Here is a 25677-nt window from a genome sequence, read left to right as displayed (position 1 = left end):
TGAAACACAGTGGAAGCGCCAGTATGGACGAGGACCGTTTTTATTTTAAAAAGCCGCGTTAAATGAAAACGCACTAGTGTGGGCATAGCCTAAGTCTTCCTTACAATCACAAATGACTTTCTTCTGATGTCTTTGCACACCTGCCATATTCCCTTCTTCTTGTAAATCTTCACACCTCTATTGATGTTACGAAAGCAACTTTAGCCGCAACTACATGTGTGGCAAAAGCTGCCGAGACTTGCTTCGTTTATATTTCCACATTCTAGACTATATTAGGTGACGACTTGCCCTTTTAACCTCCAAGAAATAAAACTGGATTCTCTCAGTTTGAGAGTTTTTTTTCTTTCAGTCGAAACCGTTTACACTACCTCTGTGCTGTCAAGAAAGATCTTTCTTCTCATTCAGGATGTTCTGCGAATTCAAACAAACATATTCTAGCTTCTTCTGTTGACATTTTGTTGATAAAGGAAGACAAAACCCATGGCCAGAGCACACGATCTCTAGGCTACAGCAAAAAACACCATTACAAAAGAAAAGCAGTTGGTCTAAACAAAATGTCTTGGCTTGTCATAGCATGTTTAAACTGATGTTAGATGTGATATTCTGACAAATCACAAAGACCCACAACCACAGGCGAGAAAACACTTAAATTTAATTTAGTAATGCAAACTTGATGAAATTATGAAATGAAAGTGAGGGGTTCAAACTAAACTAGCACCACCATGCAACATTTCCATGTGCACTGAGTTTGCTTCTCTGATGGAACCACTCTACTTCGATACACCATTAAAATAGCAATATTATTACATAATTCCATCACATATATTTAATATATGTGCCTTTTTACCAAACACTGCCTATTGATATTTATTTACTTACAGATTTTGCTTTAAAAAAAAAAAATCTGGACTTTGTATCATCAGGACTGCATTAATAATTTTTGTTGGTTATAACCGATGCAAATGGATTAAATAAACTTCTGTTTTACAAGTGCAACATAATTTAAAGCAATGAATGTGACAAAATGTTCAACAACTGTGTTGTAACTCTTAACTGAATTGAAACTAAAGTAAAGTGAGGACAGACGTCCGGACACACAACTGTGGAAACATCAGAGTGTGAAATGACTGAGTCTCAAGTCCAGAGACTCCCTGCCACAGCTGCTCGGTGTGGGAGTGCAGGAATGAAATAAAACAGCTAATGAGTAAAGCAGCTGGTCTAACCTAGCCCGATCATTTGGCTTTGAAAAAAAGAAGATCTAAACCGGAGAAAAAGACTGTAGCGTAAACTTACCGCTCTTGGGGGACGCTTTTTCCTGAAAGAAAGTCTCCTAATGAGACTCATAGTCAGAAGACTTCTTCTCTTTGTCTGTGATTTTGGGTTCATTACTGCAACTGCATGTGTGGGTGATTGTGTGCACTGTTTGTGTGAATACCTGAAAATCTCCACCCAGGATCAGATAGCGACACAAAGAGTGAAGAGTCTTGTCGGTACATGTTCAGTCGGCCCCCAACATATGACAATCCGCTACAGACTAACTGAATTCTTCTACTGTAGGCATCGGAACTAACCTGTCACACACAATTTATACAACTGATACTTCCTCAAACTCTAACTGATCAGTTCTGTGATCAACATAATCCCTGTCTTCATTTTTGCAGAGGTTTGTTTTTTGGTTTAGTGAGTTTTTTTTTTTTTTTTTTTTTTTTTTGGTTTAGTTCATTTTCATCCTTTAAACAAAGAATGTCCCTTAAAATAAGTCAATATTTCGTTATTTGATCATTAATTTCGGTCCACTGTACTATTGACTAAAATAAAATTATGTTTTTAATTTGTTAACTTTTTGTTTAAGAAATTAAAATTAAGTGATAACAATTATCAAAATAATAAGACTCAATAATAATGAAAAATTAATGATAAAAATGAGTATTTATCAATTTAGAAATATATCAAACATAAAAATGTTTCACTATAAATAAATAAAATATTGTTAACTTGTAAGTTTCTGAAATAAAGCAAACAGGCTACTATTTTTATTCAAACATGATGAAAACGTGAAAAACAAATATATATATAAAAAAAACAATGTCCGATATTAACGTAATGCATGTTTAAGAAGAAAAATGTAGAAAGAATTCATTCAAATGCACCATGTATTTGTGAGATATATCCATAGGGGGTTTCACACCAGAGGAACGCTTTCATAGTTCCTATAACTATGAGAACTGCAAGATATGCCTTTTAGGGGGACTAAATTAGCTCTTACTTCAGAGGTGGGTCTAACCCAGCACAATAGGATCTAACAGTGATGTAAGTGTACGTTGATTGGCCGCATGGAACACATGCCATACGAAACACCAGCACCGTGTAAACACACAGTTCACATATACTTACACGAGCCGAAGCCCTTCTCAACTTTTACGCTACAAAGTTGTTGACATTGTTGAATGCCACGCTTACATGACGTCGCTGACAGATGGCTTACGTCACTTCTCAGTTCCTACTGGTGGTGAGGATTCAACCACGAAAATGGGCGTAGGGGAAAATTTAGTTCTCAGGGGACTGCCCTGGTGGCTTACTACACGGTGAGAAAGCCCCTATTGCCTTATTTGCATATTGTCTTCATTATCGGTGATTAAATCTTGGTCAATGAACATTTTCATCAGCAGTCCTTTTGATGAAATACAGCATATTGAATTTGTATTTCATATGTGATTATTTAAAGAAGTGCTTATGGATAAATTTAGACATTTTCATTTCTCTTCGCACTCTGGGCATGATGGGTGGGCCTTTCCCAGACTGAAGCTGCCAGGGAAGGGTGACTATATTATATGCTATTTTTCTTTTTCATTTTGGTTTCAAACCAACTCTCAACTGTATTTGGGGATTCTGTGGTAGGAAAAAATAGAGTTTGCCAGCCCTATATAGGCTGGGCTGGTGTGTAAGTTTCTGAGTGAGAATACACCGTGAGCTCATGAATGTGTGTACGCGGGTTGGGTGTGTATGTATGAGGGAGAGATAAAGAGGGCTGTAGATTTACAATATTAGTTTCCGCTTATTCTCAGTCAGTGGCTCCAGATTAAGGAAGTATCCGTTCTGTTGGGTGAGCCGGCTTGATCTGACTTCATAAACTGACAGATGAACACACTCCTACTTCAGCTGAAATTATTTTTAAGTTTAGTTTAAGCAAATTCTATTCTGAATTGTAGACTCATTTTCAAGGAGGAAAAACAAATCTCTTCCGCTTATCTCTGGCAGACAATAAACTGCCTGAAAATAACATCAGAGACCTCAGAGGAGACTTCCTTTGATCCCGACGGAGGAAGGGAAAGCCTGATAAGATGGTTTGCTCAAAATGTGTCTACTTCAAGTGTTCATTATACTAGCTGCCAGTATTCATTGATTTATAAGTCCAGAAAATTTAAAATAAAGAAAAAACACTATGGTTTGCCATTCACCTAATCAGAAGCAGTGACATCTCAATGAAACAACATGATTACAGTGAAGAATGAAAATCAAAACCAGACGCAAAATGGAAACCACAAAATATCGTTTACCAAGGCCATGTATTCTCTTCCCAACCATAAAACGAACCACAGCAATATTTTAACCGCTGACTTTGAATACATTGCCTGTGGAAGACCGTCCTTGTAATCATCAGGACAAAATACACAAAAATTACACTGACCTGGATCTTATGAGGAACAATGACTGGATCGTCTCCATGTGTAAATAATACCGCATTCACTTAAGAGGTCACAACCGGAGGAATGTTTGGCCTCTGGACAGAACATCCAACAAAACAAAGCACTACAATACAGTACAATATCTAAGCTGAGATCTACAGTTACAGCATCCTTCTCCTTTTTATTGATGCTTTTATGCGTCATCTACTATGGGCTGTGTGAATGGTGTTAAAGTTTCTAAACCAGTTTTTGTAGAAAAACCCGGTCAGATCGCATCAGTAAGACACAACTTGTTTCTTTCAAATCTGAAAATATTTACACAGTGCCACATTTGCATCTGTGATTTGCACAGGATAAACATCTCTCCACTCCTTTGTGTAAGGGTAAAGTCCTGGAGGAAAAGCATCCATCATCATCTAAGCTTAACCCCATGACCCCACCCAAAAACACTTTCAAACGTTCTCTCCTTCCTCCCTCTCTTTGTACCGAACCAGCGGTCTTTCAAACTGAAACCTAACACTCATAATTATACGCGGGTAGATCTCTTTCCTGACAAATATAGTTCCCTGTGACCAAGTGTATACCCACCAACTGCTTTCAAAGCACTCGTGGAGTATTGGAAGGAGACAACCTGTTATATGACCGAGGCAGGCATGGGAATAAATGAAAGAGTTCAAGGAACATATGGAGGTTCTTCACTAAAAAAAACAAAACATTTTTTGCTGCACAGGGACTGAATAAGTTCTTGATTTACATTACAGGTTTTTATATAGAAGTCATTTGGTCTCTGGGCTTTTAAAGCACTACAAGCGCAAGACCAAAACCTAGTGAGCTGCCTATCTAGACAGCATTTTAAGTATGCTTGCTTCTAAGATCAATCCAACTGAAATTTCAATCAAATAAAAAAATATATATTTATAAACATTAAATTAATGTTTTGTTTTGTTTTTTTGCTGTCTTACAGGGGAGCTATGTACGAAGGCAGCTTACTAGTTCTGAGTGGATATTAAAACTGAATAACTTGTCAGCAGAGGCAGCTCTAAGGTTAGCCTACTTTTATAAAGTGCTGATTTGAAAAGGTTAATAATGAGGGGTAATAAGCTGCTGTAAATTACTGCTAAATGGCTCAAACCGGAAAACCAGAGCTGAGCTAAAGAGAGAAAATTAGCCCCCTGGCTGCGTCCAAAACAAAAAAAGAAATGCAAGGCAAGCATAAGAAAATCTGTGTTCAACCCACATCAAACAAAACCAAACCTTTAACCAGAACCAGAGCAGAGCTCCTTTCATCTGAATAACTCAATGTCTTAAAACAATTAGTCACTAACGAGCAACAATGGTGCATGTCCATTTGAGCCAGACACTCCTCAAAAGCTTTCATGCGATTATTTATTGTGTTACACCCTGTCCACACCGGACATGCAACTATGGACATTCTCGGTGTAGACGGTGTTATTGTCAGATGCACAAGCTCGCGGGTGAAGGAGAAGTGTGTAGAGCAGCAGGTGGACACAGTGAATGCAGATGGAGGTGAGCAGGGTGCTGGCCTTGGCGTTCATCTCACACAGAAAATAATCATTTTTTCCATGCACGTTGCCTAAACACACTATTTATTCATCGCACAGTCTATCTGAGCAGTGGTTCCCACTAGGGGGCCTCATTAAACTTCCAAAAGGTCCACAGGATGACTTTAATTAGTAAATAAATCATTATTAATATATTAACAAACACAATCCAACTTGTAATGTCATGTCTTGTATATATAGACCAACTGCTTTTTATTTCTTCCCCTTCCACACATGAGGAGATGACAATAAAAACCACTTGACTTGATCTAAATTAAAACGGATTTCCCTATTCGCATAGGATTAGAATGATTATTTCAACTTTATAGTTATATAGCTATCTTTATAGTTTTCATCCTTGGCGTGAACGGCCCTTTTAAGCGAAATCAGGTCAAAGGAAACATTTCTGTTGGACAGAGGAATAATCACATCGCCTGTGGTTTTGGGTTACCAGACCTGGGAGCACAGGGAGGCCACGCATCTAGAGAAAGAAAACATCGCCCTTTAGCAGAACAGGTGGCCTTTGCTCAAAGAATCAGAAATGCAACTGTCAAACCACACGGAATAAGGACAAATATTGGCAAATCATCCAAGAAGAATGAATACCAAGTGCAGACTTGTGTCAAAGGATAGGACATGTTTTGCCTTATCTGGGAGCACATCTTTGAACGTGAAGTCACGATGGTGACCTCGTGGATAATTGTTATATCTAGTAAACACATAAAAATTAAAGAAAGAACAACAAGTAAAGCAATGGTATTTAACATAGGTATTACACAATGTGTTTTGCAAAGACAGCAAGGAGTGCGAAAGTGAATACACTTGGAGAGGTGTTGACAGACCGCTTAAGGCTATATTTGACATAGCAGTTTCAGTGTAGAAGACCAACCCAGAGGAACAAGAGGAAAGTTTGAGTCCAGCTGAGAAATCCTGCATTGGTGTCATCCGTTTCAAGTATGGTGTTACTTAAAGTTTACGAAGTATAAAGATTTACTCCACATTGACCAAAACATTCCGACGCGAGACCACACGCACAAATGAAACACTTTGGAGAATGAATTTCTAAACAAATATCTATTCTAAATATATATAGAACAATCCGTATGCAAAGAGTCTTATCCGAAACAGATGCAGTGACTTCAGGAGGGAACTTACAGTAGAGTGAAGAGTCAATGTTGGCTCCATTCGTAAGTATTATTAGTCCTCAGGGCTCCTGTAGACACCCAGTGTGAATAAGCATGTCCATTCAGCCGCACGCTCTGTGAGTTCACAGGATGAAGCTGAAGTGAATGTGACTATCTTCTGAGTTCCAGCTCTATCCCTGCATTCAGACCGTCTGACTTTCCCTTCTGCGCTCTGTCCCTTTTCCCTCCTCCCGTCTCCTTTCACTCTGCGCTTCAGACAGATTCCTCCTCCCACTAACTCCGCTAGCAATAAATCCACACTCTCCCAGACCTACCGAAAACAACTGTGATGTCATGTTGATTTGAGAGGAAACTCAAAATGTTTAAGTGTTATGATTTGAGGCATGTTGTCTTTTTCACTTGCATAACGTTTTCTTAAGAGTTCTTCTGAGCTATAGGGAAAGCTCGGATAAAGTGTTTGACAGACAGAAATGTTCAAGGTGAGTTGTGTGGGTGTGAAAAGAGTCAGGTCAGTTTAAAATCAAGCAGGAATACAGTGAATTGAATTACTAAGAGTAGAACTAGACACTCCTTTCTGAGATTCTCATTAGTTAATAGTGGGCTGAAGAAAAAGTTTCTAAATTTGAACTCTCAACTTTGTCACATTATTGAGCATCACTTTCGCAAACCTTTGCGATTCCATCAGTGGATCTGCAGCGGTCGCTGACGCAACTCTCTCAACTGTCAGTAAAGGTGTCAGTAAAGGCGCAAGTTTTTTCATGTGGCAAAAAAAGTCGTACTCTCTATCATCAAAGTGTAGCGATGAATGAAGCACAGAAGTCACTTTCAAACCAGCAGCTTTCTGGTGGTCAATGTGGCAAATCCACGTGAACCCATTTCAAAATCTGCATGGGGAAATCTTTCACCCTCACGCGAAATTCCTAATTGCATGGATTCCTATTGAAATTACTGGATTTGAACAGCAGTAAACGTACCTTAAAACTGGCACGCAACATGAAAAAATTACTTTTGTTTAGAGTGTTGCGTCAGCTACAAATCAAGAAAAAATGTTCTTAACATAAATTACCACATAGACTCACTCTTAAATAATAGCTAACAATAGCACACACCACACTTTTTACAATATGTAATGTAATGAGTGCATTAATTGAGCAACAAAGTATGTTTTCACGTACCCATCCTCAACCTAAGCACAAGCTTCAATCTTCAGCACAATGGTAACATCAAAAACTAACATAAACTCTTCTAAATCCTCACATAACAGAACACAAATTTCCTGTTTCACATTTTTCCCAAAATCACATAAAATTACATAATTAGTCATTTCAACATTTACTCACCCAATCCACTCACACCCAAAGCAAGCTACTAGAGCAAGGAAATAGAAATCCACTGCTCATTTAAATGCAACACAAATTTATAAGTAAAGGAAACTTCCATTATAAACATTTCAGTGGATTGAAAAAAGAATAAGTTAGATTGTGTTGCAATGGCTTATTTTAAATACTTTTTTTTTAAGGTGGGGGGGGGGGGGGGGGGGGGGGGGGGGTGAGTTACAGCATCTACTAGCAGGGGCTAAAGAAACCTTGACCCCTAGGATGTCTCACATCAGGGGCGTCCAAACTCTTTCCGGGGGGGGTGTCACTGTCCAGCCAAGTTTAGCTCCAACTTGCCTCAAAACAACATTAATTAGCTGGTTCAGGTGTGTTTAATTGGGGTTGGAGCAGGATCAGACACCACTGTCTCACATTGTAAAGACTCTGCAAAGATGATCCTGTCTCACTTAAGAAAGGAAGGTTCAGTATTGGAACACTGGAACTACAATTTTCCTATCAGTCACTCATATAGGTGGAACTATATTCTTTAAGCTATTTATCTGTTAATAGCTTTTTTGGAAGAGAAATTGCCAGAAATCAGTACTGGATGGATTTTCTGCAATATAAATGTTTTTCCATCATAGATATAATACAAATTTTCAGCTGTTGTAAATCGCCAGTAAATCCCAATTCCTTGGGAAATAAATCTACCATGTGCTATAAAACTATCAACATAAAATTGTGTAGCATTTGATAATAGCTTTTATGATAAAGTCCCAACTGGTACCATTTCATAGTCCATCCTCCACTGCTGCTCTATACTAAGTAGTGTGCAATACATTTACATTTACATTTATGCATTTGGCAGACACTTGTATCCAAAGCAACTTACATTGCATTTCAAGGTACACATTTTTGTTTTTTTTACATTCTTATCAGTGGTTTGCTTTCCCTGGGAATCGAACCCATGACCTTGGCATTGCGAGCGCCAATGCTCTACAGTTTGCGCTACAGGAAAGCATATAGCAATAGAGTTTCACATACTGGGCTACAACACAAACGCTTTGTTTGTGCAGGACTCTACAACACACTTTATCAGTCAATAGAGGCAGTAACAGTAACTGTCGTGTACTGGAAGCAGCATCAAGACTAGAGCTGCCAAAATACTCAACAGCTTAATCAAGAGCCTGACTCAGTCTTATGCCCGGTACACATTGTACGCTTTTGGGCTGTCCAAGACGAAAGATGACCAATCGTGGAGATTTCTGTGGTCGTTGCTTCTAAACGTTGTACAGTGAGAGAGGTTCATTGTCATAGCCTACAACTCAATAGGTGTCATCATTATACCGTCTACATACACACCCAAGTTTATTAGATCCATGTTGAACAGTGTGATTTGTAATGATCTTACGGGATTGCCGAAATCCAATTTAGGCATTAGTGCTAAGAGAAATGCTGTCTGAGGGGTGGACGCTGTCCAAACTCCCATTTACTTCATAAGTGGTACTTCATACTCCATGGTGTTCTAAAGTGTACTGGTGTACTTCCTCCTTAGCTGTTATCAGGCACAGATCTGAATGATAGTTGCATCAAACACTGAATTTGCATTCTATAAGTGTACAGAAGAGATTGCTGAAGCAAAGTTAAAAGCCATCAATGAGTGAAATTATATTGAACGAGAAAAAAAATGAAACTGCAATCAAATGGTTAGGATATTTCGACTATGTAAAAGCCTTTTTCTGACATAAAAAAAAACCGGAGTTTGTTGCAGCTCCTTTAGTTTAGCACAAAACTGCTGAGTACATTGCTGAAATGAACTGAATAGCCTTTCATTTAGATGTTATCTAGCAACAAAAAAACATGCTTAGACCAAGCATTTTCCATCCAAACAAGCCTCTCCATTTCACATCCCCTCCCTCTCGCTCTTGTTCTCCTGGTGAGCACCAGAGTGACTGATGTTCTCATAACCACACTTTCCAGTCTGCCTGACCACCAGAGGGGCATTAGGTCCGTGAAAAAGTCTGCCTCGAGTTCCAGGAAAAGCCAAAGGGAAATCCTACTCCTCTCAGATTCCACACTTGGAGAGGTGACAGACCTATTCCAGCTTCAAACCTCAAGAAATTTGCTGGTTAAAATTCACATGACTCCATTAGTGTGCACAAAATAATATTTAAAGGTATGAAATGTACTCATCAGTCTGCAGTCTACTGAGTACATATTACTCAACCTCGCAGCAGTTCCCCCAAAAAACAAAAATGGCCATCATTTGCTCACCCTTTTGTTATTCCAAAGTGGTATGTTGTTGTTTTCTACAAACAAATGAGAAAAACACCAAAAAGGCACCACAGAAGTATTGACTTATACCCTAATAAAGTTCAAAACTTTGGGGTTAGTAAGATAAAAAAAATAAAGAAGAAATTAATGCTTTTATTCAACAAGCATGAAACTGATCAAAAGTGACAGTAAATATATTTTTTGATGTTAAACAATTATTTCAAATAAATGCCGTTCTTTTGAACTGTCTATTCATCAAAGATTTCTGGAAAAAAAATGGTTTGCCTAGTTTACACACAAAAATATTAAGCAGATTTCAACATTGATAATAATAAGAAATGGTTCTTGAGCCGAAAATAAGCATATTAGAATGATTTCTGAAAGATCATGTGACATTGAAGACTGTAGAAATGATGTTGAAAATTCAGCTTTGCATCACAGGAATAAATTACATTTTAAAATATATTTAAACAGAAACCAGTTATTTTAAATTGTAATAATATTTCAAAATATTTTTGTTCAAGTAAATGCAGCATTGATGAGCATTTACTTCTTTTTTCAAAGACATTAAAAAAATCTTACCGACACCAAACTTTTGAACAGTAGTGTATAACTTCACACACTGCAAAAAATGCTTTTCTTACTTAGTATTTTTGTCTTGTTTCCAGTCCAAATCAAGAAGCATTTACTAGAGAAGTAAAATGACATAAGAAATTCTGTTTTGTTTTAAGATAAAAAGAAAGTAATTTAAGTAATTTTTGCTTAAAACAAGCAAAATTATCTGCCAATGGGGTAAGCAAAAAAATCTGAATAAGAATGGAAAACAAGAAAAAAAAATCTTAATTCAAATGGAAACCAAGATTATTTTGCTTACCCCATTGGCAGATAATTTTGCTTGTTTTAAGCAAAAATTACTTAAATTACTTTCTTTTTATCTTAAAACAAAACAGAATTTCTTATGTCATTTTACTTCTCTAGTAAATGCTTCTTGATTTAAGAATTTTTAGATATTTGGACTGGAAACAAGACAAAAATTACTTACTAAATTAAGTAAGAAAAGCATTTTTTGCAGTGCACTGCATTTCTTCCTAGTTTTCTAAGGCCATATGATAGCTTTATTTGACAAACAGACTGAAATGTTGTTATTCCTAAAATTTTAGCTTTTCACTGTAGCCTTTAAATTAAATATTCAAATTAAGGCAGTGACAGATGGGAAGAGGGGATGTTCAGTGAATTAGAATTAAGGCTTTGTTCATCACACAAAGCTGTTGCATGACTTCAGAAAATCTTTAATTTGTTACCAATAATAATAATAATGTAGTGAGGGTTGAAGCTCAAAGTAATGTGTGATTTCAGTCTGCCCAGCTATATAAAGGGTTCTTTACATTTGAGAGAGGATACTAATGGTACCATCACCGTCATGCAGTGTGCCAAGTGTTTATAATAGTTTCATGGTTATCCTTGTCTATTGAAAACAGAAAAAACATGATTGTGCTTGAGAATAATGGAGCATTACAAAGGCTACTCTGCGCATTTAGAGAGATTTATTTTTTTAAGCAGGAATTGAAAACAGGATTGGAACATAATACAGACTGACTGACCTTCCTATGTACTGATAACAAAACAAATTAGACACACCTGTATCTCTGTTTTCACGCATCAGCACTGCAGAAAATACAAAACTATGATTTTACAGTATGATGTGGGTGTCTTAGCAAGGCATAAACTGCTAAATCTTACCTCAAGGTCATTAAGTGAATGAGCCAGACTGAGTCGTTTAGCTGGACCTGTTGGTTTTCGAACAGAGGAGCGTCCCCTTGTGAGTGCCCAAAATAAAGATCCCTGAGAGGACAAACATTAACCAGAGTTAATTACAATTCAGTTTCATAAAAGTGAAATGCAAATGTGAATAACATTACTCTAGGGCTGGGTTAAAAATATATTGATTTCTTGATTTTAATCGATTCTCAATTCGCATTTTGAAGAACTGATATCGATTATTTTAAGTCTCATGAATAGATCTTTCAGTCTATGCTGTTTTCATTTGATGAATGATGAATTGACGAACAAAGCTTTGTAGCGCCTCCCACCCAATTAATCACAATAAGCGATTAATTTTTAAAAGTTTTGTTATTTCTGATATGGAACGAATATTATATGAAAGTCTCAGCTGTCAAATTCTGTCAATTTTATTACAATTACGAAATTCAAACGAAATTCAAACAATAAATACCATTTTGAGTTTTGACGTTTGGCAAGTTAAAGCGAAGCGGCAGCTCACGCTAACTGATAATCTCCTCTGCTTTATTACTAGATTAATTAACTAGATTTGTAACTAGCACAAATTAAACATGAATGAACATCAGAATGTATGTTGAATGATACAGTACAACTTACTGAAATCTGCATTATATCTCATGTAGGCTAATCGCTCAATCAGTGTTTCAAGCGACGAAAGACGGCAATAAAACAGCTTGTAAACCATGACACGCCATTACATTTACCTTAAAAAAGCCATTCAAAACTCGCTAGAAAGAATGAATTCTAGAGGAGCATTTTACTAAATGTATTGCATATTCATTTTCAAGAGGAAATTTGCTATGTACTGTACCTGACAGGCCCCAATTATTAGCCTAATTGATAGTGAATCCAAGTGAACTGAACTGAAATCGAATTGCAAGCTTGTGAATCGAAATCGAATCGAATCGTGAAATTTGTGTCAGTGCCCAGCAGTAAACATTAATGTGTGTCTTACCATAAAGTGGCATAAAATAATATGAATTCACAATTGGTTACAATGCTCTTTTTATCAGTCGTATTACTTAAAACTAATTTGTAGTCTAATAAGAATTTTTCCCAAAAAAGAATTATCATAAACAACATTTAGGTTAACGCCACTAAAAATTCTAAATAAAAACACATTTTTCATGTACTTTCACAAAATAAAAGTAAAATATTGATTATATTACTGCAACACCACTGACATTAAAATTGGTTATAAAAATGATGGTGTAAATTATTAAATCAAATGTTTAGCTTAATTTAAATATTAATAGTCTTGTGTTCCACCTAAAAATTTCCAACCAGAATTTAGGCTTTAAAATTAAATCGGAAGGACTAAACATGTCAGAGCGAGACAGATGACCCAGCAATAAATCATCTCAGTGAAAGGAAGGAAATCATTTTCCTATGTTCCTTTACGTGGCTGACAAATTGTTGCTAGGTGACTCCCATAAAGCTAAAGCTGATCCATCCGGAGTAATCATATTGAACTGCACTAATCAACCCAATAGCTCCATCTGCTGTGCCTGTTACTTGCAGCACCATCTGTTCCTTGAACCATTGTATTAAGCCCTCTAACTTAGCATGGTGTCAATAAACCTGCCGTAAGACTGACCGATGGGCAGACAGCAAAGATTGTCTACGATCTACGATCTGCTTGAGAGAAGAAAAACTAGTAGAAAAGTAAAAAACAATAGTGGGCAATCAGTAGAAAGATTATTACACTGTTGTGTTGTATTGTGAAGTTATTTTAGTGCTTACAAGTATCACTATTGCAATACTTAAAGGGATAGTTCACCCAATCATTACTTACTCACCCTCATGTTGTTCCAAACACTAGATATTCAATCATCTTCAGAACACAAATGAAGATCTTTTTGATGAAATCTGAGAGCTTTCTGTCCCTCCATTGACAGCTTCACAACGACCATTTTGACTCTTCAAAACGTTCGTAAAGAGATTGTAAAACTAATCCATATGAATTGATTTGATGAAGAGACACGATTGTGTTTAGGCCCAGATTTCATTAAAAAGATCTTCATTTGTGTTCCGAAGGTTTATAACAACATGAGGGTGAGTAATTAATAACAGAAGTTTCATTTTTGGGTGAACTAGCCTAACCCTTTAAGGTTAATGCTAGTTTTAAGATTCATTCATACTTTTAAACGACCATACTTTTAGCAAATCACACATTAGTGTTTATATACAGTGTAATAATGAAACAAATTCAAAGATAAAGTCATCAGAGATTTTCTTTCTGACCTTGTTTTCCCCGTCCTTCTGCTTGGCTGCGCTACTGAAGAACCTGGTCGTCAGCTCAAGCTCTGAGGTGAAGTTCATTCTCTGAGGATGTTTGAGATCTTCAAGTGGTTTGTATCTGAGAGTTGGAATTTGTTCCATAGCAGGCGGCAGGGTGCTAACTGTACTTTTGGGCTCATCGCTGTCCCTATCCAACAAGCATTCAATGCTGTTAGGACGAGACTTCTGCCAGCGAGCTTTTAAGCCAGTGGACGGTCTGCGTTGACTGGTTCTCTGTTTAGGTGGCAAGTTGGATTGCATACTGAGAGGAAGAGGAGTAAAAGCTGAAGCATCCACCATGGCTGAGACACCTGATTGAGTCACAGGCTGAGTTAGCGGTTCAGACAAAAGGCACCTGCACTCTGGTTTGAGGAGTGCGCTGTTCCTGTGCTGGGAATAATACGGTGGTGGATTGGGAATGTTTGGAGATGTGAAGCTCCACTGGCCAGTGAGACTGTCTCTATCCTCTGGAGAAGCAATTCCGATCCCGCTGTCGCTGCCGCTGTTCCGTGGATTTTGTTGTCCTTCGTCTGGATTTTCGCTGTCGAGTTTCACTCTCAGTTTTTCAATATAGTCTCCCATGTCAGTATAGAGGACGGACACGAAGTGTGAAATCGAGTGCGGAGTTTGAGGAAACTCCAAACAGCCTTGAGTGTCTGGATCAGGAGTGCAGGGAATCCCAAAGTGCCTCATGATACTTTGGTGCTCCTTGTGGTTGTAAAGCTCTGGGTCTATGAAAAAGACATGGCATAGTGTCTTCAGGGTGCTCGTCTGTGTCACAACGTCGATATTTTTGGTCGAACCAACCGAAACAAGGCCAAAGAACCTGCTGTCTTCCGTGCAAATGATGCAAAGTGCCAGGTTCTCCGCTGGGTAAGATGCCAGAACGACGTCTCGATCATCACAAAGCTGAATGCAGTTGCATTTGACCCTCATCATGACCAATGAATGGGTCTTCTGCTCAATACCAATCTGACTGATGCATTCACGAATGGCTTGCAATGCCTCCTCCTCAGATTGTGACGTTTCTAGCTCCAGTTCCATGGAGTTGATGTATCCCACAATCATTGAAACGTTTAGGATGCTGGAGTCAGATACAAAGTCATTCTGACTCTGAAGGTCTGAAAACACAGAGTCCTCGCTCACGACTCGAGATGTGTCATCCTGTGAGAGACTATAAGTGTGGCTTTTGGATCTATGCTGCTGCAACCAATAAGACATATCTGGTTCAGACAAAGGTCTTTGTTTTTTCTGCTTGTCTTGATTGGCGGTGCCCTGATCGGAAATCTCAAAGACGGTGTCAAAACTTCCAACTGACTGAAGCATTGGCTCCCTCATGTCCATGCTGTTGAGATTAGCAGGGAAGGGGTCCTTTTTTCCAGGATTGAGCCATGGCAGTTTACTCTTACTCTGACAACCCAGCTCCTCGTCGCTGGAGCAGGAGGCCATGGGTGGCCTGTCAACAGATGTGACCAGCAAACACAGTGACCGTGATGACGTACCGATCAGCTTCACCACAACTTCATGTGATGCCTCAGACACATCTGTATCATTCACACGCAAGATGCGGTCCCCAGGTCGCAGTCCGACACTGTACGCCGGACTTCCTTTTATTATTCCTTGCAGAATACATGGTGCTTGGCCGGCAATTGTAAATCCGTAGCCAGCTCTGCCACGCTCCATCTCCACCCTGCGAACCGCCGGGCTGGTGGGACGGTCCAAAAGTCTCATTGTCGACTCAGCTGGCTTCAAAACTCTCATTTCGGTGATGGAATTCACAATATTAGCACTTTGTACAGGTATATCGGTTTCGTTCAGATACAATTCCAACCATGAAAAATCATCTTGGTGCACTGCTAAGGGTCAGACCTGAGGGGAGTAATGTGACTGAGGTTAGAACACATGAGACTTGTCAATGAAGAGTTATTAGAAACACAATATATATGTACAACAAGAATACAGCAGACGTTAAAGAGTGGCCTAAAGGGAGAATATTTTAATACATCTGTCTCCTTGTATTTATATTATTGGGGAGTGTAAACTGTAAAGAGTTAATGAAAGGTGAAAAACCTTTGATATTTCTGCCATACAATATATATATATATATATATATATATATATATATATATATATATATATCTGTGTGTGTGTGTTGCTATTCAATTATTTTAAACTATTATCTACGAGACAATTAACTGTTTCTTCATTTTGATCATGAGTTTATTAACTCGTATAAATTGAGACTGCATGTGTGTGTACCTATACATGTTTTTTATTTATAATTTACAAATATTTTTTAAATATGTAATATTATATTTTATTATATAAACAATGTTATATAAAACATAATAGTTTAAATATTTGTACAAATTGTTTTTCTTTTCTTTATATGTCACAACGCAGGACTAACGTTAAGTTATACTTCAGTGAAAAAAAAAAAGGTTTTAAAGGTTATTAAAACTATGACTAGTAATATATTATTGATATATTGTATCTGTCTGTTCTTTTATCAAAGTGTCATTCACGTTTATCATTAACATTTAGTCAAATATTTGGAAAAAAGTTAATGATAAACGTGAATGACACTTTGATAAAATAAGAGTAAGTTAACGTTAAGTTATCTAATTCTACACAGCTCTCGGATGTAACGTAACTTAACATGCCTAACACTTTTCATTCACGGGAACTGTTACATGTAAACAAACTTGTGTTTCATGCGCACCTCTTTCACTTAGCAGTAACGTTCACATATCTGTTAAAAACAAATGTTTACACCGGCGCTTACCTGTTTTTAATACCAATGTTTGTCTTCGTTTATTTCGGAACTCCGTTCGCGCGACGTGCTTAAACCACTGCCATTCACTATTGTTGGGAATACAAAGCGTCATTCTCTTGTCGCTATGGCACCGTAACGTTTGCAAAATGATATCAGCTCTCCCATTGGTCAACAGACACGTCAATCATGTTCGATATTCAAATATATACGGCCCTCTCATTGGCAGATGGAAAATCCATGCAGTATTTGCTTTAATGATTATGCCAGAGCCCGTCTCTCTACATTCTCTGATTATGCTTTAATGTTTGCGGTCTACTAGTGTATACTTTTACTGGTGCTGGTCACTGAGTGCACTTAATACGATTATTTTGACGGTAGGAATTAACGTACATGTATTAAACTGCATACATTAACATATTAAGAATTAAAAAACAGCGTTATTGCATGTAAACTATGGCAAGATTACAAACGGCGATCTCAAAGTTGCATTGCAGGCGATTAAATCTTTCTGATCCACAGTCAGCGTAAAATACAAGTTTACAGCTGCAGCGCATTTTTTAAATGTTGGTTTCTATTCATGGCACCACACCCAGGCCACTAAGCACTAACGCCTTTCCTCTTATCAACAGGGACCTTTTATGAACGCCTGACAGGTCAATTCATCACAGACGAAGAAGAGAGGTGTTGTTGAAATGTATTTTTGTTCTCCGTTTGCATAACCTAACGTTACATGCTCAATTTGGAGCACAGCAGAAAGGATTATCTATCTTGTCTTCACATTAAGAAGATGAATTAAAGAGCATGTGGTGGTGCATTAACCATTATAATGTTTGGGTGCCAGTCAGGTTCAATCTATCTGGCCACTTTTAGGAGTGTATAAGGTAAAGCGACAAACAATGACATCCAGATGATAAAAAAAAAATAATCTAGTTTAAAATGCATGTGCCAGGTTCTTAAAAAGGTTTTAAGTGTGAATGTTTATTCCAAACTACTAAAGCCAACATTTATTCATTTTTCAAGAATTTCCTTTTCGCACTCTTTGAATGGTTGGACCACCTAGACATTTTTGACACACACAAAAAAAAAAACATAAATGTATTTAAGTCATTTTATGTTCATTGCATTTTTATTTTATTTTTGTAGGCTATATTTGAACAGATCTAAGCTAAACATGGGTGTCATATTTTTGACCGATACGCATATAAACTGCTACTAAAACAAATGCATACTGTAACATTTACTAACATGTTACATTTTGCTAAATTGTGCTAAGCTGTAAAAGTGTATGGGAACATCAATCTTTAATAGTACAAACTAAGCCTCCATTTTGAATCCTTGTCAACTTAATCCAGTTTCTATTATCATCAACCATTTGGTGTTATATGTCTACCATATTTGACATGGAGTTTACTTAAACACTGTGTCCTCTTATAGTATGCATTAAAGAGATAGTTCACCCTAAAATTAAAATTAAGTCGTACATTACTCACCCTGGTGTTAGTCCATAAAAGAAAGAAGGGCATACGGCATTAGAACAACGCCAGGGTGAGTAATTATGTATGACTTAATTTTCATTTGAGGGTGAACTATCCCTTTAAAAGAGGTCTGAAATCCTTTAGATTGTATTTTCTGGCTGATAGTTACGGTGGCCCAGTAGTGCACAACACAACGAAATTAAAGGGATAGTTCACTTTGAAATTAATTTTTGATATGTTTTAGCTTACCTCAAGGGCATCCAAGATGTAGGTGTCTTTGTTTCCGCAGTAGTTTCAATTTTGATATTTTTAGGTCAAACCGTTCTTGTCTGTCAGTCATATAATGCAGGTCTGTGGTCACTGTCTCAAAACACAAGCACAGAGTCCAAATTAAAACAATTCCCCATCGTCCAAATGAAACAATTCCCCATCATAAGTACACATTGATGGCCTAGGACACGAAACGAGCGGTTTGTGTGAGAAAACGAACAGTATTTATATAGTTTTTAGCTCTTGAAAACAGCACACGTCCAAATGGTCTGACGGCGCGGGCGAGTATAGATGTATACATAGATGTCGCCTTGGCTACGGTTTCGTTCCAATGAACTGCAGTAGCGAAGGCGACATCTAGTGTATACATCTATACCCGCATAGATATATACACTAGATGTCGCTTTGCTACGGTTTCGTTCCAATGAACTGCAGTAGCCAAGGCGAAATCTATGTATACATCTATACTCGCCCGCGCCGTCAGACCATTTGGACGTGTGCTGTTTTCAAGAGCTAAAAACTATATAAATACTGTTCGTTTTCTCACACAAACCGCTCGTTTCGTGTCTTAGGCCATCAATGTGTACTTATGATGGGGAATTGTTTCATTTGGACGATGGGGAATTGTTTTAATTTGGACTCTGTGCTTGTGTTTTGAGACAGTGACCACAGACCTGCATTATATGACTGACAGACAAGAACGGTTTGACCTAAAAATATCAAAATTGAAACTACTGCGGAAACAAAGACACCTACATCTTGGATGCCCTTGAGGTAAGCTAAAACATATCAAAAATTAATTTCGAAGTGAACTATCCCTTTAAGCCACAACACTACGAAATGAATCAACAACACAACATAAATGAGCCACAACACAACGGAAAATGTACAACACAACGAAATAAAGCCGCAACACAACGGAAATGCTCCCGACCACTAGAGGGCTCTCAGAGCGTGGTAAAGTTAGTTTTCCTTGCCATTGTTCTATGGAGTCAGCAGTCTAAAAAATTTATCAACACCACAAATAGTTTAACCATTGTATACCTTTGTATATATAATTCATGTAGGTGATTTTGAAGTAATATTTTATGTCGATATACAATGGTTACATACTGTTAAACTAATAGTGGTATTGATATATTAAGACTGCCGACTCTATAGAACAATGTCAAGGAAAATTAACTTTACCGAGAGCCCTCTAGTGGTCGGGAGCATTTTCATTGTGTTGTGGCGCATTTCCGTTGTGTTGTACATTTTCCGTTGTGTTGTACATTTTCCGTTGTGTTGTGGTGCATTTCCGTTGTGTTGTCGTGGATTCATTTTGTTGTGTTGTGGCATGTGGCCAACTCCTCACATGTTGCCAGTACTTTGCCACTCAGAGTCAAAGCATCAGTGTCTGGGTGATTATTGTAGAAATTTCAAATGTGATGATTATTTGCATATGCCAGCCACAGTGGCAGATCCTGGCATAGCCAATAGACAGCCGCCTATTATAGGGCGGCAACGCGCTGAGGGACGGCATGGGGCACCGCCCACGCATGCAGCTTTCAGAGCTTTTCAGCTTTCTTCTCATTTTTTTGTACTTCATTTAAAGCAGTTTCTATGTTTGATTTCTGATGTCACCTAGGGAACCAAATAAGCCAGAACCGCTATACAGCCAGCCAGTGCACAAGAGAGTACCCACACTTTTTGTCCACTTCAAGCACTGATTACATAACAATCAACTTTAATCTTGTGAGATTTTGAGAACATTTTGAGTCAGATAGTTTGAATAAGGTGTGGATAAACAGTCATTTCTTCACAAATGTGCTTGTGTAGGTTACATCTGTCAACATTTCTGAATAACATATTCATTGTAGAAGACTTAACAGCGCTTAAACAGGTCTAAGATGTACCGCTAACTAGTTGGTTATAGCTTTTATACTTAGCATAGCAACGCCTCCTCGACAAAGACAAAAAGTAAAGGTCCTTAATCCGTATCTGAGGTCCTGTCACTCAGGCGTGGGTGTTCCTAAACTCTTTGCGACCGGTGGGTTGGGCCAGGAAGGGGCAGGCTGAGCAGGAATCATCTTCTCCAAGAGGTTCATCATTCGCTCCTGAAGCTGGAGGCTCTGCACCTGCAGGAAGTTTTGCTGATGCATAACGCGGCGAACTTCGTGACATGCCTCCTCAACGGCATGGCTTATCCTGCGTTGTTCCTGCAGCATTGCATCCATGACACGCAGCTTCTTTCGGCGCAGTGACACATTTGACAGCCTCCGCCTCTTACGTGGTTGTGACCTGAAGATGGACAGCCATGCAGTTATACTTCCATGATTATGATTCTGAAATGGATCTGTGATCTGATCAAACATGTTACCTTGTTTCAAAAGAACTTCCAGAGTTGTCTGTTAGGACTTCATCCTCATCGTTGATGTCTCTCTCCTCTGAGGAACCAGTGTACTCTGGTAGAAACCCACTTGGCGGAGCTGATGGGGGCACAGAAGACTCGATTTGAGAGGTGGAGGGGCCAGACGTCGAGAGGCTCGGTGGGCTCATATGGGCATGCTCTGGTACCTTTGACAAGATCCTCTCAATGGATTTGTAGTATGGCCAATCAGGTATAGCATTCCCACCATTTGCTGTGTACTTCAGCTTCCTGTTAGAAAAGGATGTTAAACCATTGTTTTGCAGAGTACTTAAAATCGAAACAAAAGTTGCGATAGTCTTTTCTTCCCTATTGTGACAGATATCTGAGTGAAACGGCTTCTTGAACAGGAAAAAATGTAAGACGGAACTTGATTTTGTCCATCGGGAATTTATTTGATGATTGAAAGGTTGTGGTTTGCTATTGCTTTGATCACATGTGAGTGGCTGTCCTGATCTCGCTCTAGTAAACGCCATCAGAGAAGAGATGTTATAATAATAAATACTGCAATATTCCATAAAAATAAATAATTGTTTATTTTGGTTTCATGGTGACTTTAAAGGCACAATATGTAGGATTTTTTTTTATTAAATATCCAAAAACCACTAAAACAATGTTGTATATTTTGTTGACTTGTATACTTATATTATCCAAAATGTTTCCAACAATGTTTAAATTCAACGAAATCAGCTTTTTTAACCAGTGTAACGGCCCGTGTCAATATGTCGCCTGTCATATCCGCCTTACCCTCGAAATCTGGTTTCACTTCCTTACAAACCATGGAAACATCAAAGACTTTAATATATTACAGGCGAGCAACTGTTTGGAGACTTTTATCGACAGAAAACGAATTATTGTTATAGCGCAAAACAGTTAGTCTTATTGTTTAAATCTCTTGTTTTCTTAATTTATGCAAGTAACATGTTTGTACCATGCCTCTGAGACAACACTATTCTATCACGTGGCTAACATTTGTAGTAACAGTAATACAGCATTTTCTTCTCCATACAATATATTTTAAAATTAATTGCATGCCATTTAGCTACACAAGTTATCCAGCTTTTATTAATATGATATTCTAATATCAATCGAGCTTACTGCAGTGTGCAACAAGTGTCTCATAGCAGCCACAGAGTGAACGCACAGTACAACGCACATAACAACTTTCAACACACACATTTATTTTTTAGTTTGATTGTTTTGACTAAGTAAAACAGCGCTGCGTTACCCACAATTTTTATGATTTTTATTTCAATTCCACTGTATGAGTAGCAATTCAGCACTTGCAGCTGTTTCATTAGAATGAAATAAAATAATGTGAATTTAAGTGATCAAATGTAACAAAGTTCAGGGTAGAAAGTCACTATCTTGTAACTTTAATCATAAAATAAACATAAACAACAAAACAAAAGCATATAAGCATAATAAAAACAGCAACGCAAAATGTCCCAGGCCGTTTGCCTCGCCCTGCTTCATACCACAGTAACGTTAATAAACATTTAATACATTAGCTCATCCATGAACATGATTTCTGCCTGAATCCCATCAGATTGTTTTGTGGATGTGAAGACAACAACTCCCATGATTCACTCATTCTCCACACTCATTCACAGCGCTACGGCTTTGTTATTATTTTGAATAGGCGACCTCTAGCGGCAAAACTTACATACTGTGCCTTTAAGTTACTTCATATTGTCTTAAAAAGTGTATTAGCTTAAGAGAATGAATCAGAAATGGTAAGTCAGTTATTACTACACTAGGGACTAAACTTGGATGTTTGGATAAAGATATAGGCCAAGATAGTGACTTTTGGTGGGAATTTGAGGCTATTGGTTAAACTTAACCATTTTAAAAGCTCTATTATGCAGTTTTAAACACTTACCCGGTTGTTTAGTGTACTATAATAGTTGAATTCTGTATTAAATGGCTAGTAATGAAGCTCACAAAATGGTCAAAAGTAATTAGGCCTACTATTCCTAACCCTCAATAAACTGAATGAAATATAAATTAACAGCATCATACATCTCTCTAATCTAACTGAGCATGCAATACTTGTACAATGGTTTCTAGAAACCGAAAGTACTTTGCTTGTGGCGGACTCTAATTTTCGTCATCACCACAGTCCTCTTCTGTTCGTTTGAAGCCCGATATTTTTTAGTCCGCGCAGAGACTAGTGAGCGAACTCTAGGTAGTGCGCATGCGCCGAACGCGTGCAACCGACCTCGCAGCCAGTGGCGTTCACTTTAAAAGACTTGCGAAGTCTGAGCGTTTACCCTAAGTTTACCTGGACATTTATCTTACAGTCAATTTAAAATGTCTACAGCTTACTAAGATGTAAGAGTAGACACTTGTAAACAGATTATTGAAAATAATTTTTAATTATTTAAAAGTCTTTTAAAGTCTTTTTAAAGACAGACAGACTGACAGACAGACAGACAGACAGATATATATATATATATATATATATATATATATATATATATATATATAAGATAGATATATAGAGTGTATTTACTTGCCTGAATTGGAAAGTCATGTTGGTAATCTTCATCTTAATCTCCTCCCTGTGTCGCTGTTCGCCAGTTAATTCATAAAGTTGCTTAGCCATTGTCTCGTAGATCTTAGCATTGCGCTTAGCCTTCTTTAGCTCTGCCACATACTCTTCCCAAATGTACACAAGAGCTTTCATCTCAGAATCCGTCCAGTTACGAGCCCTCCTGTGCTTCTCGCTCGAGCCCGGCACAGTGTAACTAAAGCAGAGGTCCTCGGAGGCCATTTTATGAACAGATTAGATATCTTTCGTTCAGGTTTAGGATTTAAGCTTGGTTCTCTCTCAGTGCAGTCTGTTTTCCAGGCCTTACTTTGCTTTCTCAAGCATGTGCTTGTGTGTGCTAGAGACAGGCCTTTGCTGCCCTTCCCCCCATGCTTAGTTAAGAGGCCTCAAAATGGCACCTCGAGGGCTGGAGCAATCGCTTTAAAAGCTTTTAAAGAGGGAAGTTCGTCAGCATGATGTCAAGTTACCCTGGCAACAGTCTGCTAAGGCCCTCCTCTTCTAGCCAAACCCTTCCCCTTCTCCTCTACTCTTTTGTCTCTGTCACTCTGCAGCAAAAAGCTTTTAGCTGAAAGCCAACAAAAGTGGGTCGGGCAGGCAGAAAATCTGCATGTGAAATACGACTCCTCTGGGGACTGGAAAACGGCAGAGTGTGCTGTTGCCAAGGCAACCGCTCTATCCCCAGACCACTTAGTCTGAGCGTTTATGAGCTTAAAAGCTTTTAATAGAGAAGAAGCTCGACTAATGTTGCAGAGAAAGTGCATTTGCACCTAATATAATGCCTTTAAAACTACATGGTAATTGATGTATTGAAACAAAAATTATGCTGTTTACGTGTCAGACACGAAAGCAAGCGATCAGACTGATTTGGCTTTAAACTCAGTCGCAGGGCTCTAAAAAGGTTTTGGAAACATGCACATAAATAATCGCATGCTTGTTACTGCGTGGAACTAGTTTAGGTTAAAGTAATTACTCCTCTGGCCCTGTGCCCTTATTACCACAGTACATTTGCCCCCAAATGCTTCCCCCTCTCCGACCCCATGAGTGTTTCAGATTATGTCCTCTATCACTGACAACAGGGGGTCTCGGACAGGACATTGGGGGAAGTGCTTTTGGGGGGAGGGGGTGTATCTTGTGCATTCTTTGACAGATTAACAGCTGAGATGACACACGGTGCATGTGCTTCTTTATGGCCAACTCAGTGTTAACCGCATTATGTGCTTCGCCCATCTGTCTAGACGCATCACCTTCACATTCAACTTCACTCTGTTTTGAGACATTCCTGACCGCAGATGAGCACAAATCTACAATAAGGCCTAGGCAAGTTCGACTTCATAATCATTCAGTATAGATATTCAGATAGATAGATAGATAGATAGAACGACAGACAGATAGATAGACGAAAGATAGATAGAAAGAACGACAGACAGATGATATAGATAGAACGACAGACAGACAATAGATAAATAGATAGATAGATGAAAGATAGAAAGAACGACAGACAGACGATAGATAGAACGATCGATAGATAGATAGATAGAAAGAACGACAGACAATAGATAAATAGATAGACAGACGATAGATAGAACGACAGACATGCATACAGATATAGATATAGATAGATAGAACAACAGATAGATAGATAGATAGATAGATAGATAGATAGATAGATAGATGAAAGATAGAAAGAACGACAGACAGATGATATAAAGATAGAACGATAGATAGAAAGAACGACAGACAGACAATAGATAAATAGATAGACAGACGATAGATAGAACGACAGACAGACAATAGATAGATAGATAGATGAAAGATAGAAAGAACGACAGACAGACGATATATAGATAGAACGATAGATAGAAAGAACGACAGACAGACAATAGATAAATAGATAGACAGACGATAGATAGAACGACAGACAGACAATAGATAGATAGATAGATGAAAGATAGAAAGAACGACAGACAGACGATATATAGATAGAACGATAGATAGAAAGAACGACAGACAGACAATAGATAAATAGATAGACAGACGATAGATAGAACGACAGACAGACAATAGATAGATAGATGAAAGATAGAAAGAACGACAGACGATATATAGATAGAACGATAGATAGAAAGAACGAC

The 25677-nt window shown here is 38.0% G+C and overlaps 2 protein-coding genes across 4 annotated transcripts in view; both read right to left on the bottom strand.

The window, feature by feature from the left end:
* The window catches only part of rgs12a (regulator of G protein signaling 12a), a 38791-nt gene extending 21830 nt beyond the window's left edge, over positions 1-16961 (bottom strand). For both annotated transcript variants that reach the window (XM_084404167.1, XM_084404168.1), the window contains exons 1-3: positions 16849-16961; positions 14028-15932; positions 11724-11825 (exon numbers count right to left, since the gene is read on the bottom strand). In XM_084404167.1, coding sequence (XP_084260293.1) covers positions 11724-11825; positions 14028-15824 — 1899 coding nt within the window. In that variant the 5' untranslated portion in view covers positions 15825-15932; positions 16849-16961. The remainder of the gene's footprint in view (positions 1-11723; positions 11826-14027; positions 15933-16848) is intronic.
* A 2850-nt stretch (positions 16962-19811) lies between these two features.
* Positions 19812-24119, bottom strand: msantd1 (Myb/SANT-like DNA-binding domain containing 1). 2 transcript variants are annotated; one of them, XM_084405376.1, is made up of 3 exons: positions 23511-24119; positions 20944-21222; positions 19812-20864 (listed from the first exon to the last, which is right to left on the bottom strand). In XM_084405376.1, the coding sequence occupies exons 1-3, from the start codon at positions 23765-23767 to the stop codon at positions 20576-20578; spliced, it is 825 nt and encodes a 274-aa protein (XP_084261502.1). In that variant the 5' UTR covers positions 23768-24119; the 3' UTR covers positions 19812-20575. The 2 variants fall into 2 exon arrangements, with proteins under 2 accessions (XP_084261502.1, XP_084261501.1); XM_084405375.1 differs by having other exon boundaries at positions 20944-21218; positions 23507-23922.
* Between the last annotated feature and the right edge of the window lie 1558 nt (positions 24120-25677).

Source organism: Rutilus rutilus, assembly GCF_951802725.1.
Source record: "Rutilus rutilus genome assembly, chromosome: 3".
Lineage (NCBI taxonomy): Eukaryota > Metazoa > Chordata > Actinopteri > Cypriniformes > Leuciscidae > Rutilus > Rutilus rutilus.
This window is presented reverse-complemented; position numbering and strand designations above follow the sequence as displayed.